Raw genomic sequence first — 14,873 nt, 5'->3', positions numbered from 1 at the left:
AGCACCACCTATTAGCCAAACAGCACCAAATTTGTCACGGCTGCTCAGACATCTTATCTAAACCTGTCCACCAAATGTGGTTGCAATAGCAAAAAGTGTGGGCCAGCTATAATAAAACTAAATGAAACATAAAAAATCTGAAAAAGTCACTTTTTCCACCTTTGTCCAAAGATGTTCTGTACCAAATTTATTGACGATTGCTCAAAATTTGTAGGAGGTACAAAAAACAACAACACAGAAACAGACTTGGACTCAATTCAAAGTGGCAGCAAATCAATATATATGCAAATGGTGGTGGCTTATATGGATAGATTCAGACTGCATTACATTTGACACGGCACTTTCTTTCGTACCCAGCAATATACCTGCCAAGTGTGAAGTAGATTGGATGTTTACATTATGTACTCAGAGTTGTGCTGTGATCCGTACGATCAATTGTTTCAAAGTTCAAAAATGTTTTCAAATGACTTGCTTGACTTTTCGTGAAACTACTCGACTTTTATACCATCGGAATAAAGAGTGCAAATTTGCAAACTAACCATAATGGCCTTCATTTCAAAGTAAATGCTTAGAAATTCCTATTGTGGTAACATTTTAGTACCCTGGCTGTTTGCAGGTATAATTTAACTGAATACAGAAGCCTAGTTATGAGAGGTATAAGAGTTCCAATTGAAATCAAATTAAAACTCACAGCCAGTATAGCTCCAATTAGAAGATAATCAGATTAAATACACAACTCTCACTTTCAGCAATCACATAAAACTCCTGAACATATAAATCACATTCAGGTGTGCAGAGAAATAAGCCAGCAGCGAGGAGCCAAATGTGCTTCAGCTGTACCATATCTGTGCCTGCACTGGTTGTTTCTCCTGGCAGACAGAGTGCAGAATCGGCACAAAAGAAACAAGAGTCCAAATCACACTTCTATTATGTCTTTCAGTAGTAGATTTGTTGATGCTTTAGGCAGCAAGAGTGATGAAAGACAAAGCTACTGACTGAAAGCCCAGTGAATGCAATGCTTTTCATTGGCTTTACATTTGTCAAAATGCGTGTGCAAGACTGTGCTGTGAGAAGGAGTGAGAGAGAGTATATGCACATGGTATGTGTGTTTATGATATCCAAGCTATGCTGAAAAGGAAGCGTGACTGGGTTCATCTGGGATCTCCCGGGGCACTACATGGCAACACGGACACATATGGGTCCAAATATACACTTTGACAGGAAGCATCTGTTTAATCCCTGATATATTCTCAGAATAAATCCTCAACGTCTAAATATGTGATCCTGAGCCAAATAACTGCATTTATATCAGAACCTAGACATTTTAACATAAAGTCTTGGCTCTCAGATTGGTGTAATTTACCATAAATGTGGCGTCACATGACATATTTTTTTAGCCTCAGGATAGTTTCAGCTCTAAATGTGTCAGACAGTCCTTGATGAACAACTTCCCTTAATCTTCTGTCCACAGTCTCTTTTCTGTGGTAGATTACAGCACTTCATATTGGGATTGCAGGTCGTGTGCTTTCTAAATGACAGTAATTTGGTTCAATGACAGTCAAGTTTGGTGTGTTCATCAACATAGATGTAAATTAGCCAACCCTTGACATACTGCACTCTGCAATCTACAGTGACAAATTACAGACCACTGCAGTAAGGCACTAAGTAAGGCACACGTATCTGACACACAGGCCCTGCTCACACCTTGGACTAAAATGACTCATTCAGAAGCTTTAAATACAATTACAAACACACCCAGAACGTGCTGAGGAGGTTGGATTAATCTGGCCACAATGAGGTGAAGAACTGTGTGGACAATTATGAATAAGCTTCACAAGAAAACTCCCAAACAGTTGAGTTGTCTATGCCAAACAACAAAATTCTGAATCCATATCTGCCACCAAGTAGTTAACAAAGTCCTTTTCTTTGCTCTGTGGCCAAGCACAAATCACACTTGCCTACCCGGACAAAAAAAGGGAAGATTTGGAAAACTAATTTAGGGGTCTGGCAGTAATAAGTACACTATATACTTTCAATATGACTGTTAATTCTCTGGAAATAATACAGAATACTTCACCCTCTGGCGTGAACTTGTGTGAATCTCTGGCATATACTGCTATTCACATTTTTCATTTATTCATTCATTATTTGCGCCTGTCCCTAAGAGAGTCTGTGCATGCTGCTGCTGCTGCTTTCCATGCACAAAGGAATGCGACTGCAGAAAATATCGTAGGACATTTTAGCTGCAAAACTAAAAAATGTAGTTATAAAGTCCTCGGAGGAAACATAACTAAACTTTAAGCTTCTGAAATAATTAAGTGCAGTGTTCTAGCAGCAGCCCTGTTCTCTGCTGTATTCACATTTTAGATAAATATGTAGTTATTATTTTCCGCATTAATTAAGATTAATGTCTGACTTCACCCGGGGGAAATATGGGACAATTGTTACCATTGGAGGAAACTGAATGAAAGTCCATCTAGTCAGGCTCCAACTAACACATCTAAGTTTTGTAGAAGTTATTCGGCTAATCAGTGTCCTGTCAGGAGCTACTGGCAGATAAGGGGAGGATTTTATATATCAGAAATGGACTTTTTTTTTTCATTAAAAGAAGAAGGCTTGAAGGCACTGAAGGCTTTTCTCGATGGAAAATATGTTTTGTCTCTTCTCCTGATTGACTTAAGAGAGAGTTTTATAGACAGATGATTCACCCGATCACCTGCCAGGTATGTATATGCATATAACAAACCATCTGACGTTAGTAAAAAACGGAAAATCGGGAGGGTTGGCAAATATTGTACAAATGAGTGTGCATGGGAATCTTTTCTGTTAAGAAGGAGCCACAGTTTACTCAAAATCAAGCATGAACCTAAAGGCCATCTCTAGTTATCAGTCAAGATGCAACTGAGACGCTTGATGTGTGTGAAAAAAGAAAAAGTTGAAAATGGACCTGCCTGCTCCAGTGTTCCTGCTCCTTGTGATATAGTATAGGCCCAGCCCTCCTTTGCATGGGGAAGCTGAATGATTGTGTTTACTGACTGCTTTGACCCTTGACCTTGCTTTGAAATAGGGCCATGAGACCTCCACTGAAAGAGGAATCTGGTGCAGAGACGGCAAGGCGTCAGACCTGACACGTCACACCCAGCCTGGAGGGTTCAGTGCAAAGAGGAAGGAGGAAAAGAGGGAGGAAAAGTAGGATTTCTATCCTGTGTGGGAAAAGAGATAGTGCCACATTAATCTACATATCTCTGCGCTCTCGTATTTCCAGCCCCAGAGCACCAGAATCAAACCTGGTCTTTTACTGGTGACAAAGATCAGCAAAGATATCCCTAAAGAAGCATACTTCTCTCACTTTCACCACTTTACTAACATAAACTATCAAACTCAACACTCATGACTGCCAGCATAAACAGCCAAGACCCTTAGTGCTACAGCCAGGCTAATGACCATAGCCAAAAAGGGGACCATATTGTGTCAATCTTGGCTGTGCTACATATACATATATTCCTGTAATCTTCTAAAGTCATCCATAGCCTGTGCCCCTTTTTATTGCTACGTTTCTGCGTTCCCCCACTAATCCACGCGGCACATTACATCCTTAAAGCATGTAGTATTAGCTAGCCCTTAATCCACAGAAGAGTGCTCTAGCTGTATGCATCTGTTGTAAATTTACTTAATTTGCCTCTTTTCTGGCACAAACACACTCGCACACCAACCCAACAGACCAGAGGTGCTTACCGATGGGCCTTCTTCTCCTTTCTGTCCTATAGGTCCAGCCAGCAGGGAGAACTGAGTGGGTGGCACCTCCCAGCTCTGGAAGCCATCAGTAGCAGGTGGTGTTACTGGGTTGTATGAAAGTCTGGTTGGTGGCGGGGTGACTGTAGCCCTGGTGGTTTTGGCTTGCTTTGTTGGTTTGATGACCTGCTTGGAGACAGACTTGGAGGTTTTAGCAGTTGTAGTTTTGGAGATTGTTGATTTCGAGGGGTTGACTTTGGATATCGTGGGTTTAGAAGGGACAACTTTGACAGAATTTGTTTTGGGTTTAGATGGAGTGGCTTTGGATGGTGTAACTTTAGGCTTGGGAGGTGTTTTCTTGGCTGTGGTGGGTTGTGGTTTCTTTGGGACTGCACCTTGTTCTGATAAGGCAGAGTCAGACTTTGTTTTGGAGGGTTTGGTGCTAGTAGTGGCTGGAATAGTAGGTTTCTTCTTTTTGTCTGTTCCTGCAATCATCTTTTTGGAGCTGGTATGAGAAGTGGACTTTGGGGGAGTGGGTTTGGAGGGTTTCTGATTTGAAGCTTTTGAGGTGGTGGGTCTTGGGTTTGGTGGTTTTGTTGGGGGTACTCTTGTCCTGAGTGGTGCAGTGACAGTTTCAGTTCTGGCCTTGGGAGGTGGGGATGCCAAACCAAGCTGGACTGTGACCGGCATCACAGTTCCCAGAAAAGGTGTAGGAATGGTCCCATGGCTGGGCTTTATTGTTTGGGTGGGGGTTATATATCTGACTGCCGAGGCAGCAGCGGCAACACTCCTGGCAAGGCTCAGCCCTGTGGTCTTCTTGGGTGTTTCCGGGCCACCACGTTTAGGGGTAGCAGCGGTAGCTGTGATGTTTGTTTCTCGTGGTAGGATAGGCAACAAGGGAGGGAGGTTAGGCCTGTAAGTGTCAGCTTCCCTGCACTGTTTCTTAATGTACCTGCAGTAGTTGTGAGCTGCCTGTGCAGAAGGGACCAGGTCAAATTGGCAGATGGCTCCTTCAAAGTGTGCTGAGGCTTGCTGATGGCTTGTCCGCCCCAGCAAGAAGGAGCCCTGGAGCTCTGGAGCCAGTCCCTCCTCACTATCCCACCCAAAGTCTGCATGAACACTCTGCTCTCCGCAGGAGGCATATAGAGTCACTCTCTGTCCATTAATTCCCACTGCCAGCTGGTGCCACTGACCATCATGGGGCTCATAGGGCAGTGCCACCGAGGTGTTCGGTCCCGTGTGGAGGACCAGATTTCGTGGTGTAAGCTGCAGACCGAGAAGGAGCTTCTTGCGGCCTGAGAGCAGGGTGAAGAGGAATGCACTGTTGACACGATGTGAGCGCACACTCAGGACCAGTGCCAGGTTGGGCCAGATGGCTGCTGGGAAGACTGAGCGCAATGGATTTTCAATGTGCGCCCGCTGGTTGAGGATGATCCCTGATCTGAATGGAATGACCCCTGCTGGTACCGAGCGTGACGGTTTCTCTCCCTTGAGCCCCAATTTTTGGAGGATGTCCACATCTGAACAAAAGAGAGAGTGGTGTGAGAGGTGCAAATAATGATGACAGTTTGTTTATGAAGGTTACACATCAGTGCTGTTCGACAAGCTGTATTTTTTTTTGCCATAATCAGGAACAAGTACATCCTTTTACATTTGCCTTGTGAAAAAGAAAAATGGCTACATATATAATTGCCAAGGGATAAACTAGTACGTCTAATATTAAAAAAATGTCAAACATCACACATGGACAACGACAGGACACAGGAGAGTAAGGGATTTCCCATTGACCATTTGCACTAATAATAAACTCTTTTGTTATTGTATGTGTCCAAACTGTGTTGACCCTAAACACATACTTCACACTTCAGTGAAATCATCCATGCTAACTGGGAGTGAAACACTGGGGGGAAATGGGCAGAATAATAGGCTCTTTTTTGTTGAGTAACACTCAAAAATTACACACAGCTCTTCCTGAAACAAGTGAGACTCAGCTGTCTATGCCAGTGCCAACGGTTGGATTGACTACACTGGCCTACGAGCCAATTTTCCACTAACTTCTCATTAACAAAATAAAACCAATTTATGACAGGCATGGCAGCATCATAGCCATACATCTTGTCGGACTGGTCTTGCAGCCAACACAGAACAGCAGTTCACAAAGTAATGGAGCACAAACACTTCAGGGTGATGAGATGGGAAAAAAGTTGGTTGGAGGGAAAAAAATAAAAGAAATACAAAGAATAATAAACTAACTGGGGTTTGAGGCCACCAAACTGCTTCTGTGGGCTGTCTAGGGCAACTTTATGCCAAAACAAATGACTATGTATAGGTCCACATAGACATAAAACGAGGCTGATGATAGGGGAGTATGTAGCGACCTTGGACGGTTGCTCACTGAGTGGGTAGACACTGCACAGAGGTTGGCCTTTGTTTCAAATGTCAGCGGTTTGCAGCCTCACGCCTCTCTCCAACATGGCAAGTTGTGGTATCGTTTTGACCATAATACTCTCATGAAGCATAAAACAGCTTTAAGCATGCCAACGACAGACAGCTTCAGAACACAGTGTGTTTATTACAAAGGCCTGAAAATTCTTCAAGGAGCTGTTCACTCCAAAAGTCTAATTTGGCCATACAACATCTCCAAAGAGTAATGAAAGAATAATTTGAAAGTTCAAAGCCAAACCAAATCTGTTGTTCCAAATGTATGATCTTTACTGAATTTTGCCTTCCTGTCCGTGGTCATTAAACTGGGTGTGTCAGGTTATGCTATTTGCAGGGGCTAAATGACAATTCATTAAAGCAGGTTGAAGTGCTAAATACTGTAAAAGGATCAAAACGCTCAATCCACAAAGAAATGCACAGCCTGTATTGAGAAACTGTGACTTTCACTGAGACATCAGGACTTCTTTAAGGTTGTGATGTCACAAATATACTATATACAGGTAAAAAGTGCCGTTACAGTCAGACGGTGCAGAGACGCCGAGAGCTGAGGGAGAGGTGGAAGAATCTGAAATGCTGATCAATGGGCGTTTTTGGGACGGGGTCTTAAAGAGACAGGCGCTAAAATGGAGCATTTCAATTCAGACAGACATGAGAAATATAATGTGTTTTTTTGAACATTAAAGAATGTAAGCATGTTCTAGTGGAAACTCCAAATACAAGTATGAAATGTGCATATTTTTGGTTTACAAAATAAATGAAACATGAACATGAGAAGTCTGTCTTGCACTTGTGATGTAACAGCTAATCATCAAGAATAATGTTCATGTTCTGGTGCTTTTTTCTTACTGATAATCCAGCTACATAGATTCATGAAATTAATCTCATCACATTCTTTTGCCGATAACCGTCCCCTTCATCAACATTGTCATGTGAGGAACGGAGCAAGACAAGACTTTGCCGTTGCTGTTCACCCCGTGCGGATGCAAGTACCACGGCTGGCGGAGAAAATTGTGAAGGGAGCTCAGTCAAGGCCGAAGCAGTCAGTACCAGGAACGCACATCGGGCTAAAGGACCTAATCCTCTCTTAGTAACCATCTGGCCAAAGCACTCCCCTACAAGGCAAAGAGACACTGTTGGATACTATATAAAACAACATGTGTTTGAGGCACAAGAGACAAGGCTCAGGCTTTAAATGTACATTTGGTGGGGAAATTATATAACTTCCACACCAATTAGCACGTCTGTTTGCTGGCTGTACTGTATTCTAAAGTATATGTGCTGTTTGCTTCACAGTTATCAAGGCATGGCCTCTTTCTTTTAAGGGGTATTAATGAGCCAAAGGACATCGGCATCATCAGAAAACCTCCCCTCTTCCCTACTCTTCTCTGTCCTTCTCATCAATAGAGCCAGTTTGGAATTTCAGAACATGACCACAGTGACCACAAGTGAGTACAGCATCTCGATGCCTGCAGGCAGAATACAGTTTCCAGTCTTTTCCGCCAACTTTGACTCTCTATTCAGCCTCAGGGGTCCCACTCTCTATATGACCTGTGATCTCAGACCCAGGCCCCTCGACATCTTTATTGTCTCTGGGCTCACTCTGACCTGCGGGCACTGGACCTTGTCTAATGGGGACATGTGTATAGAAGCCCTGCTTTTGAACAGACAGAAAAGTGGGAACGCAATTTTGATGAGATGACAGAAAGTGGGAAAGATGAGGGGAAAGACAGATGGGATGTCCTAACAGTTGCTGTACTGGTAAGCCATGGGGAGAAAGGACTTCAATGAGATGCTTGTCTTTGTATAATACGATGCTTGCTTCATTAGACCACTGACGGGGGGCTCAGACTTTGGAAATATATAATTGCACGGAAAGTTGGAGAAAAAAAAAATGATAGTGGAATTTGATCTCTGGTAGTGGTGGTAGTGATCAAGGAATTAGACCTGGGGGAGGAAGCCACTCAGAACTCAAATGTTTTTTCCAGAAAGAGTTCTCATGTGTATCATGTCAAACAAAAACTAATCCGTCTAGTCTGGAATTATGGAGTGCTATTGATGCGTACCAGGTTTGAATAAAGTTTGAATAAAACATGGCACTCAATGACATTTTAAACAATCATTTTCTTGTTTTAGCCAGTTCTGTATGGTCTTTCCATGCTCTATATAGGCCTGTAAGATTTTCCTTGCCTCTAAACATTAGGGCTTTATAAAATAGTCAGCGGAAACAAGACCTACATGGGATCTAGTGTACACCAATCCACACAGTGAATTACCCTCTCTGTGTGGTCTATACTGCAGCAAGGGACAACAGGACTTGGCACTGAGGCAGAGGGTGTATTACATGTATCTGTACATAGACTCCTGTCTCCAAACTTCTTTATTTAAATACCACTTGTAATATTACTGGGGCATGCATCAACCATGTGGCTTTAGATATATACAAAATAATGTGAAGACACACAGACAGAGAGAGACTTGTGTTTAACACATGGCTGGAGTTCATAGCCTTGCTCCGTGCCAAGTCGCTCAAGTAGGACAGAGAGAAAGTCCAAGGCTCTTCAGTCTGTAATGTTATCCCTTGTAGAGAATGAAGTCACCAGTTCATTCAAACATACTCAAAAGATGTCTCTCTGGCTGGCCTTCGCTGGTCTACAGTGAGCTACTTGTGATATCTCTGAGTGAAAAAAAATTCTGCACAGCAATACATGGCAAAATATTTAAATACATTTTAAGAGGTTTTTTTTTGGCATTTTGCTTTTATTTGGTAGTGATATGAGAGAAACATGGAGCAACGGTCCCTGGCCTGAATCAAATCTGGGACCTTTTTTCACCTGCATCTAGACCTATCTATATCCAAAACCATATAGCGATGGAAAATGATCAATCATTTTATTTTAAATAAAAAATGCATGACTTAAAAAAATAGTTGTAAGCTTTTACAAGGCTTTTATCACAGAGCTATGACCTTGAATAGGAACAGAAAGGTTTCAGCCTTGTTGCAATGAACTGAGACGACATTTGGTTTTGTCACTCAACAGTTTACAGTGACTGCGTGTCGGGCCTATTGAGCTTCCTGTCACTCTCAATCATGATAATTGGAGGAGAGAAGCGGCCGATTCACTGGACTGTATTTATAACTTTATTAATTAAAATTATCACAAGCTGCCCAAAAAGAACACTTTTTACCTGCCCAATCATATAACAAGTAACTCACTGTTACAGGTGAACCAAAAACAAACAGATTGTATTTCATATTTCCATTATTACCTAACTTGCCTTCTTAATTAAAACCTAAAATGACAGATTATTTGGCAGCTTTAAAGTTGATGAAGCAAACAGTTGCTCATCTGCCACTGCAAGTTCAATATTACTCTCTTTTAGCTCTTTCTTTGGTCTAACTCCTAAGGGAATATCTTTCTCTTTAGCTGCTAAATGTTCCACAATCTTCACCAGCTAGTCGCTAACTGTGTCTGTCTGCTGTTTGGTGCTGAGCAGGTAGTTTACAGTGCTTTTTTAGAGTTTTTGAGTGAAAACAACTAACTGCTAAGAGCAGTGAGCAATATAAAGCTACGTAAAGTCGAGGGGAAAGGTAGATTTGGATAATAATCTTCTGTAGGTTCATCGTTACGAGCAGCTCCTTTCACACTGGCGTTGGAAACACTTGTTAGAAAATATTAGTTTGTTATTTTATGTCTACAACAGTGACCTTTATGTCCAATCTACTGAGTGCGTAGTTGTGAAACAGGAGCGTTTTGAGATATTTCTCTATAATGGTCAGCTTTCAATCTAAGATCTGATCACTCCCTCGTTCACAGCTTACTCAACACTTGTTGTCATGGCAACGGTTGGCCCAATTCTCATAGCAATGTGTTTAAATGCTTGGGCAAGGGCCAAATAGGCGAAGGATAAGTGTAAAAATCCCCCCCTAGTGCTCCAATAAGTTGAACCTTTCTTTTTCCACTGGTAAATTTTCAGTGAAAAAGAAAGTAGTGAGAAAGTGAAGTGAGTAAAAGTGAGAGAAGTAAAGGTGACATTAAAGTAGCATCTTACCTTCAGGGTGTACTTGTGTAAGTCCCAGGTAACAAGTACAATATAATACGGTACAGAGCAATAGGGCTCTCCTGAGGGAAGAGAAGAGAGGCAGAAGTTACACATCGGTGAATCAAACAACAGTTAAACCAATTATAAAGCCGTTTATGAGCTGTAACTATTAGCTTAAATACATCAATTAAATAATAAATCAAATCATTTTGAATGCTTAATTTAGAAATCCATTAACAGAAACACATTTTGGGTTGCCAGGTTGTGTTGGTGTTTATCCTTTGTATTTGGTAAATATATACTTTGGTCCAACAAATCAAATGTGAATGATCCTCATTAATAATTTCAACAGCTCTATAAAGCATTAGAGAAGGTTTATTTATTTAACCCCATTATAAAAGGTGCCTTTACATTGGAATTGCTTGCATTTGGCCAAAAAAGGAGCATATTATGGTATGAAGATCCTGTTGAAGATGCTTAAATGAAGACAAAACTGTGGCATGTGTCTCAAGAGACTGGTGTTGAAAACTGATGTTTTAAGTATCCTAACAGATATGTTAATAATTTGTAACCATTGTTTTTACTTCCCACCAAAATAACGATTTAAACAAACCAAAATGTTATGCATTTCAGAGACTGACACCACATGAATAACAAGTGGGAACTGGATTCTGCAAAACCACTTACAACTCGCTCTCCAGCACACAAACGCACACAGCTTCAAGTTGTGGTTTGTAAGACAGAAATACTACAGTAGACTGATCCATCAACTCTCCTCCCAAAACCAACATGTGTATGGTACGCACATGTCACACACACAGAAAACAAAAACAGAGCGGCCTCTCTCAACACCCTCAGGTGTGCAGCAGAACTGAGGAGACTGATTGGAAAGTGGACTGAGAGCTCTGTGGGGGACTGAGATCTGGTGACAGGCAGGGGAGCCACTGTTTACCTCTGGAGGTCATCCAGACACACATGGTCACACACACACACACACACACACACACACACACACACACACACACACACACACACACACACACACACACACACACACACACACACACACACACACACACACACACACACACACACACACACACACACACACACACACACACACACACACACACACACACACACACACACACACACACACACACACACACACACACACACACACACACACACACACACACACACACACACACACACACACACACACACACACACACACACACACACACACACACACACACACACACACACACATACATCAGAGGGGGAAATGTGTATACCAGCTGTGGATGGAGGGCCAGAGCGGAGCAGGCAGTCGGGGCATAAGCAAATGGTTCTAAATACATAAAATGTGGGAAAGACAGTAAATGTTGCATAATCATATTTACCTGCTAGGCTCAGATCTCTTTAGAAATGTCTCTGCGAACAACCCACGCACTAACCAGTGCCTGTTTCCCACACTGGCCTGAATGATCATTATCAGGGTGAGTGTACGAATCCAAATCAGCATGTGTGTGATGGTGCGTGTTTGTGGTGTCTATGTTGAAGTTCCTTGTCGCTAATAAAGCTTCAGCACAATCAACCCCACAAACAGCTGGCTGTGGTTAATCAGGATGCTTTGAGTGTGAGTGTGTGTGTGTGTGTGTGTGTGTGTGTGTGTGTGTGTGTGTGTGTGTGTGTGTGTGTGTGTGTGTGTGTGTGTGTGTGTGAGTGTGCGAGAGAGAGAGAGGAAGTGAGTGTGTTTCTCCCAGACTCCCAGCTGGTTACAGTCTCACTCAGTGCCTTATCAGCTGAGGGGAGATCCGCTTTCTGGAAATGAGTCATGAACGCAAAGATTTTTTACTGCAGCAAAACTGACTCTCATTCTGTCTCTCAGGCTGTTTACATCTGTCGAAACCAGACGAAGTTCTATTGGAAACGGTGCTGTTTTCTTTGGCTTTTCATATTAAAAGTTCCCAGTAGCTTTTTTCTTATTTTCATTGGGGTGCTTTTTGAAGTGTGTGTGACAGGTTCGGATTTTCCTTCTGTGCAGCAGTTGGAGGCGGTTGCACTGAGGTGGATTTGTGCACAGTGGACATTTAAAATCAGTGGGGCTGACATCTGTACACTGACCCTGTCTGGCGGGGTTTTCATACTGCAACAGTGAGCTATGTCATGACTCCCTGAGGGAATTCTTGGCTAAGCTGAGTGGACAAAATACAGGCCAGATGAACAATGCCTCCCCCTGAGTCATCGATTAAAGCAGACAGTCTAACCTACTGTATATTGTGCTGCAGAGAATTGAACTCACATTTCAAAGACAGGAGGGAGAGGAACGCTGCTCTGTTACTGCTGATAACATCATCTCTACTCGGTCAACTGCTTAATTTAACTGGGATTAGCACATTAGGACAATCATCCCCTTGGCTATTAAAAAGCCAAGTCATTTCATGGAAAAACTAAATGTGCATAGACTGATCAACAGTATGACTGAGCAATACAACGATGGAGAGAGTGAGTCAGAGTATCTGGAAGTTGGTTACAATGTTTGCAAAATGTATCTGAGTGGCAAAGAAATTCAGTCATAGAGATCATTGGGTGCTACATTCTACAGTCTGCAGTCGTATTCTACAGATGAAAACATGCATTTATTTCCTCAAAGCCACTGTTCTCTTTCCTTTCTGTATTTCCTAACCCTTCGTTGCCCAAATCTAAACTCTGATACTAATCCCTCAACCCCCCAAAACAACCATCCCTCCCTCCCCACAGGCAACAGCAACCAGTCAAAGGTTGAGGAAAAAAACAGGCCGAGAAGCCACTATAGTTTCCGTTTCTTTTCACAAGTTTGGACTACTCAATGATTCCCTGAAAGGATTTCCCAAAGGCGACCCTGCCCCCCTGAGAACACACACACACACACACACACACACACACACACACACACACACACACACACACACACACACACACACACACACACACACACACACACACACACACACACACACACACACACACACACACACACACACACACACACACACACACACACACACGCACACACGCACACACGCGCGCACACGCACGCACACGCACACACACACACACACACAGTGGAAAATTCCTATGGATGAGCTGACACTAACTGGCTGATGAGTAAGAGAAGGTAACTGACATCTCTTAAGACCAGACATGTACGTCCATCATCTGTTCTCTCTGCAGCCAGGATGGAAAAGTGTACTTTCTCGCCTAATTCTACTTATCTCATCAGCAACAGCCGTCTTGTTCCAACTATTATTATGACTAAGAGCAAATAAACATTAAATTGCACGTGACTCATTGTGAAACCCTGCTCTACTTGGATTTTAAACACAGAGTGACAAACTCAGAAAGTATCTCTTTTTATATTTCAAATATTATAGTTGTTTTGAAAAATGTCAAAATCTAAATAAATACCAACACATTGCCCTGTTTAATTGCATGCAAAAACTCCAGGAGCAAGACATAAAGGGCGACACCATGTGGACGTGTGGTGGCTGATGCTCCATGCAGTGGACACCCCACAGGTAGACTCTTTATTATAATGCAATGCATGGTAATGAATGTCACAGTTTCACCATTGCTTGGGGGGTTGCTACATTTGTGAGGATATGGACCTTTTAGTTTTCTTAAAGAACGGCAGTTTCTGCAAAACATGGAGTCACGTGTGATAAATAAAGCTGATGCTGGTTTGGCCAGTGTATTTTTTTTTACAAGAAACTGCAGGGAACTGGAGAGCAGATCTCCAGACTTCCCTGCTCCCTAAATGACTGCATCTCCACTATCTCACCACTAAACCAGATGTTCACCACGGGCAATAAAACCAAATACCACTCTAAGATAAGACTGAAGCATGCATGTAAACAAATGAATGCATTAATGGATAGATGAGGGTTTTTTGCAACTGTGCAACAGCTGACTGCTGCATGTAGCTTACTTACTCACCTGATAAAGTCAGCACTGTAGCCAAGTGAAGAGCAAATACCTCAGTCCATATATCTCAGTAACATCACTGTTAAAATCTATGCTTTAAACACACGCATAAAACATCTGCATTTTATGTCTCAGAGTCATAAAACTCTTGCAGATGTTTTGTCTGGGAAAACTATTACATTTGATAGTTGTATTATTTAACTAAGTGCAATAGTTTTCGTTAAAGTTGGGATTAAGTTGGACCTCAAGAATAACTCATTTTAACTACCCTGCGTAAATGTGGCTCTGGACTTTGAATGCGCATAAAGGGAAACCATGGAAAGCGTCCTAACACAGTCGAGCCAACTCTCCAGAGAGGATGCTGATGCACTTCTCCGGAAACTTGAGAAGTCTGAATAATTGCTTGTTTTTCTAGCTCGTTCAGAGGATTCACTTAAGTGACAAAGTGCCTGCGTGCACCTAGTGTAAATTTGCTACAGAACAACAAGTGTTCCTTAAGAAACCACAGTCTGTTTTGCATAGAAGTACAGAGACATGAGGGAATATTAAATGCAGCCTGCACAAATGATCATGCTTTGTCTTTTTGTCCAGTTTAAAGAAGACAAAATAAGGGGGGCGGGGGTGAAACATTTGGACAAACTGACTTATTCGAAGTTGTGGTAAATGTCACACAGATTACAAATGACACC

The 14,873-nt window shown here is 42.3% G+C and overlaps 1 protein-coding gene across 1 annotated transcript in view; it reads right to left on the bottom strand.

The window, feature by feature from the left end:
- The window catches only part of col27a1a (collagen, type XXVII, alpha 1a), a 73,559-nt gene that overhangs the window by 58,094 nt on the left and 592 nt on the right, over positions 1–14,873 (bottom strand). Inside the window, exons 2-3 of the mRNA XM_083929625.1 lie at positions 10,225–10,295; positions 3,736–5,252 (exon numbers count right to left, since the gene is read on the bottom strand). Of these exons, the coding sequence (XP_083785751.1) occupies positions 3,736–5,252; positions 10,225–10,295 (1,588 nt within the window). The remainder of the gene's footprint in view (positions 1–3,735; positions 5,253–10,224; positions 10,296–14,873) is intronic.

The sequence above is a fragment of the Echiichthys vipera genome (assembly GCF_963691815.1).
Source record: "Echiichthys vipera genome assembly, chromosome: 16".
Lineage (NCBI taxonomy): Eukaryota > Metazoa > Chordata > Actinopteri > Perciformes > Trachinidae > Echiichthys > Echiichthys vipera.
The sequence above is the reverse complement of the archived record's forward strand: the minus strand, read 5'-3'. Positions and strand labels throughout refer to the sequence as shown.